General features: G+C 26.0%; 1 protein-coding gene across 3 annotated transcripts in view; it reads right to left on the bottom strand.

The window, feature by feature from the left end:
• The window catches only part of LOC117168889 (mitogen-activated protein kinase kinase kinase 7-interacting protein 3 homolog), a 52570-nt gene that overhangs the window by 11874 nt on the left and 38210 nt on the right, over positions 1–2486 (bottom strand). For 2 of the 3 annotated variants that reach the window (XM_033354799.1, XM_033354817.1), the window contains one exon: positions 1067–1336. In XM_033354799.1, the coding sequence (XP_033210690.1) occupies positions 1067–1336 (270 nt within the window). The remainder of the gene's footprint in view (positions 1–1066; positions 1337–2486) is intronic. The other variant, XM_033354808.1, reaches the window with a different exon arrangement.

Consider the following 2486-nt stretch of genomic DNA (forward strand, 5'->3'; position numbering starts at 1 on the left):
GAATTCTTTTAAATTCATGAAATTCTTTGGAATTACTTTAATTTTTCGAAAATTTCTTTCAAGAAAAATTGTATCTTTCTTGGATAAAAATTCAACTATTTCATGGAGACTTCAAAAATTTTATTAAAAATTCGTCTTTTTAATTTAAAAAATCGTCCTTTTGGATTAAAAAATTCCATTTTTTTCGTAGAAATTTGATTTTTGTTAAAAAAATTTATATTTTAATTTTGAAAAATCAACTGAAGTCTTTTTTTAATGAAAATGAAACTATTTAAACAAACAAAAATTAATAAAAATATATCTGTTTTAAGAGATTCGAAATTTCATTTTTATTTTGTTGAAACGTATTTCTTGTTTCAAAAATTATATTTTGAGCATGAAAAGTCAACTGAGATCTTCTTCAACAGAAAATTCAACAACTTTTTTGAAATTTGATATTTTTTCTTTAAAAATTCATTTGTTTCATTAGAAATTTCAATTTTGTTTTAAATGAAAATGCAACTTTTTTGGTTAAAAATTATTATCCTCTTCTTGAGTACTCACCTAATTTTTTTAAAGATTTGATTGTTGTCAATAAATAAATTAACCCAGAATTTTTTAAAATTCATGAGATTCTTTGGAATTATTTAAATTTTTCAAAAATGTCTTTAAAATTCTTTTTAATTCGTTCTTTTGCATTATTCTGAATTCGTTTAATTCTAGTACACATACGAATTTCTAGTGGTCAATCCCTCGAATATAAAAAAAAAAATATATTTAAAAAGTATCTCATAATACTTTGGAGAAGTTTCTTTCACTCACACATGCAGTTATTAATTCTAGTAATACAAGAAAAGAAAAATACGTTGTCACACTCTCGATATGCAATCTTTTTCCATCCAGTTAAACAAAACACAACCTCCAGATTTTTGCGTCCTCGCAAAAATTTTCGCTTATTACGAATTACATACTTTTAGTCTAAAAAAAAAAAAAACAAAAAAAAAACAAAAAAAGAATAAAATTCATTTTCGCGAGGAGTCTTTCAAATCGGAGGTTGATTTCGGTTCAATGGCGGAAGTCATCGAACCTGAGAGCCGTCTCCTACCTGCCGGAAAAGGCGGCATTATTCGAGGAAGCTCGCATTGCTCGCACCTCTTCATCAGCGGATGATTTTTGAAGGTGCACATTCTACAAATCCAGCCCTCCTCTCTGTCCTCGCGATTGAGACTAGGGCCCGGCCTTTGCCAGGCTGGCGGTTCCAAAGGCAACGGAGGTGGAAGATTTGACAGTCGGGGAACGAAAGGCTGTCCAGTGTAAATTCCCTGATAGAATTCCTCGTTTGTTTCCCCGAGAGGAACTGAAAGAGAACGAAAAAAAAAGAAAAAAAAAAACGAAAATAAGGAAAATGGTGTCAAATATAATTCCGATAATTTCCAACGTCCCTCAGGGAAAATCCTGTTTTTCGTTTTTGCAAAATTTAAAGAAAACGGATATTTAATTTTCAAATTAATTTAGGAATAAGAAAAATTATGATTTTAGTTAATAAGTTTTGAAATTTGGCCAAATTTTAACTACCGGAATTTCCCAATTTTAGTAAAATATTGCACCAAATTGGGAATAGAGTTCTTAAATTCTCGAGAATTTAAGTTCAGGTTATAATAACAGAGAATATGACAGAATTTAAAAGAGTTCAATAATTTATGATTTTTAATAATATTTTTATTGTTCAGGTGATATCAGCAGTTGAATATAAATTATTTTCTAGCTCAGAAATATTTAGGAAGTACAGTGTTTCATATACAAATTTAAAATTTTCAAATGTATTAATTTATTTCAAACAAAATAAAAAGTTTTTTCCACTTTAAAAGATAACTCTTTAACAAAACACTGGAATTTTCAACAAAATAATTGAATTAAATTTATACAACAAAAGAAAAGAATTTTAAAACCAAAAAGAGAAACTTCAAACAAATCAAGATTTTTTACTCAAAAAATAAATAAAAGTTTATTTAAATTATTAAACCTTCAAACCAGAAGACGAATTTTAAGACTATTTAAAAAAAATATAATAAGAATGTACCTGTTTTAAGAGAAATTCCATATTTTTCGATAAAAATTCAACTATTTGGTAGAGAATTGAACAATTTTGTTAAAAATTCATCTTTTTAGTTAAATAATCGTCTTTTTGGATTCAAAATTCCATTTTTTTTTTGTAAAAACTTATTTCTTGGTTAAAAAATCCTATTTTGATTCTGAAAAGTCAAATGAAATCTTCTTTAATAGAAAATTCAACTATTTTTTGAAAGATTTGGTTGAATCACTTTGTCAAGAAATCAATTAAACCATAATTCTTTTAAATTCATTAAATTCTTTAGAATTACTTGAATTTTTCGAAAATTTTTGTTAACAAAAAATTGTATCTTTCTTGGATAAAAATTCAACTATTTGGTAGAGAATTCCTAAATTTTATTAAAAATTCAGCTTTTTACTTAAAAAATCGCCTTTTT

The sequence above is a fragment of the Belonocnema kinseyi genome, chromosome 1 (genome assembly GCF_010883055.1).
Source record: "Belonocnema kinseyi isolate 2016_QV_RU_SX_M_011 chromosome 1, B_treatae_v1, whole genome shotgun sequence".
Taxonomy (NCBI): domain Eukaryota; kingdom Metazoa; phylum Arthropoda; class Insecta; order Hymenoptera; family Cynipidae; genus Belonocnema; species Belonocnema kinseyi.